The 2,648-nt window shown below is 35.7% G+C and overlaps 1 protein-coding gene across 6 annotated transcripts in view; it reads left to right on the forward strand.

Moving 5' to 3' along the window:
- Positions 1 to 2,648, forward strand: part of LOC106883961 (transmembrane protein 245) — a 503,944-nt gene that overhangs the window by 179,359 nt on the left and 321,937 nt on the right. For all 6 annotated transcript variants that reach the window (XM_052966323.1, XM_052966324.1, XM_052966327.1 and 3 more), the window contains exon 7: positions 1,795 to 1,885. In XM_052966323.1, coding sequence (XP_052822283.1) covers positions 1,795 to 1,885 — 91 coding nt within the window. The remainder of the gene's footprint in view (positions 1 to 1,794; positions 1,886 to 2,648) is intronic.

Consider the following 2,648-nt stretch of genomic DNA (forward strand, 5'->3'; position numbering starts at 1 on the left):
ATATATATATATATATATATATATATATATACACCATCGTCGTTGTCGTCATCGTCGTCATCATCATCAGCATCATCATCGTCGTCATCATCATCAGCATCATCATCGTCGTCATCATCATCATCAATGGTCCATTTTCCAAGCTGACATAGTTTGACAAGATCCACCAAGCTACAGGACTGTGATGCGCAGGATGTGATGTCAGCTCTGACGTGGTTTCTACAGCTGGATGCCCTTCATAATGCCTCCACTTTACAGAATGCACTGGGTACCTTTTTTTTTTCATGCCACCTGCACTATTGAGGTTGCCAAGTAACTTGTCCTGCAAGTAACTTGCAAGACAAGAAGACAACAGGAAAAAGAGAAACACTTCCTTGACTAAATGGAGGCAGAGTATTTGAGAGGGAAAGAAGGAGCAATTGTTCTATGCCTGGTGTTGAGAGGCTAAAGTGTGATAGAGGGACAAGCCTAGATGTTTTGCTATTGAGGAGATACAAGGCTACCCTATATGAGGGAGTAGCTGGAAAGAAGATAGATAGAGATGGTGGTGATGTGATGCCAGGGCATCTTGAGATACAAGAAGATGGGCATAAAGGAATATATATAAACAGTAGATGAAGGGAGAGCAATAAAGGTAAAGGTACCCACCCCTGTGGAAGTGTGTAGCTTAGTGGTTAGGGTGTTGGATTCATGATTGTAAGATTGTGGAGAGTAATAAAGGTAAAGGTAAAATTACCTTCTTGAGTCATGCAGACCCTCAAGGGCCAGTTTCTTGGTTTCATGGGGTATAAACCTGGACAGGATGCCAGTCCATCACAGGATTACTCATTTGGACTGGAGCGATATGAAATGAAGTGTTTTGCTCAATAACACAATGCATTGATTGATCCAGGGATCGAAACCACAATCTTACAATCATGAGTCCAACACCCTAACCACTTAGCCACACCTGGTTAGAGATAGGATAGAGGTGACTGTGGTCTGACCAAGGACAGAGGTGCAGTTGATAGGAAATACCAGTATGGAAAGGGGAGAATGTGTGTATGTTTGTGTCTTCTCTTGACATCATATGATAGTTGTATATGAGCATCATTGTCATACAAGCTGTGTCGTTCATTTCCAGTAATCTGCAAAAATATGTCTGGTCATAGGGAATTATAATCTTGAGGGTTGGCAGCAGGAATGCCATCTTGTTCTACATAAACTTCATCTGTCTCAATAACCTTCATCTTATCCATGCAAGCACAGAAAAGTGGACATTAAAATGATGGTGATGAATTGTAATGAATTTTTAATGTAATCAACTTTTCTGTATATATATATATATATATATATATATATATATATATATATATATATATATATACACACATATACATATATATAATCTCGCCCATGGAAAGCGGTCGTTAAACAATGATGATAATGATGATATATATGTAGAAGATAACCTTCAAGTTAATTAATTATTATGTAGCTTTGACCTGAGAAAAATAAAAACCACCAAAATAGGAATTACAAAACTATGCTATGATTAACTAAGATGTTTTCCATCAATTTTGTTTCTGCTGATTAAAATTTTTGTTAAGAATGCCTATTTATAAAAGTTCTTCGTCACTGAGCTGCCATTTCTAATATAAAATTAATCATTTTTTTTCCCCCTGAAATCATCTTATTTCATTCAGTCAATCAAAGAATAGAATACTGTATTTCAATGATTTATTCTAGCATCTATTTAGACCCTTTGACTATCAACCTTACTTCTCTTAAACAAATCAATTTTTCTCACTCTAGATGGCTTCCCAATGGCAATGCTATGCAAAAAGCCATGGATAGTATGGTAGCAAATGCTTATTTCTATGGAAGAGACTGGATTGCCTCAAAGGTAAGTTCTGTAAAGATGATCTTGAGAAATGAATGCCAGATCTTTTGTCTTCTAGCAACTATGAAATAATTTAATAAATGCAGCTTAACATGCAAACCAACACCATGTGACATGTCTCAATAGGATTGCCTTTCTTTCTCTCTCTTTATTTTTTCTTTATTCCTGCCTTTTCCAGTTTCATCTAGTCTTTCCTTCTCTGTTTTTTTTCACTATCTGAAGAAGGACAATGTTCAAATCGTTATAAAAGTCTGAAAACAAGTGCATATAGTTAAAACAAACTTAGGAAAATGCTCTGGGTAGGCAAATTATTAAGACTTCCTCACTGACCTATGATGATCCTTTTAAAAGATTAGAAATACTGGGTCTTTGAATTCACTTTTGCTATTTTTATCAAAATAATATGTTAGTTTCCTTTCAAATAATTCTTTAACACCAGAACATAAAGATAATATTGCAAGTGAAATGTGTCACCTGTCTGAAGCAATTAGTTGGTTGAGTTTCCTGCGCTTGATAACTCAGTAGAATCAATGGCAGTTATAAGTGAAAGAGGCATACAGACAAAAAGCAAGTTATCCAAGGACAACCTCTGTCAGTGACCTCTGATAGACAAAACACAGATGTTGTTTAGTCATAAATCAGCCCTAACTAAAAACATTGATTGTAAATCACATCTTGTTATTTTTGTTTTTATGTTCATTGCTCTCTTGCTCTCACCCTCTCTCTCTTTACCTCTCTTTACACACACATATATATATATATATAT

This window comes from Octopus bimaculoides, chromosome 3 (genome assembly GCF_001194135.2).
Source record: "Octopus bimaculoides isolate UCB-OBI-ISO-001 chromosome 3, ASM119413v2, whole genome shotgun sequence".
Taxonomy (NCBI): domain Eukaryota; kingdom Metazoa; phylum Mollusca; class Cephalopoda; order Octopoda; family Octopodidae; genus Octopus; species Octopus bimaculoides.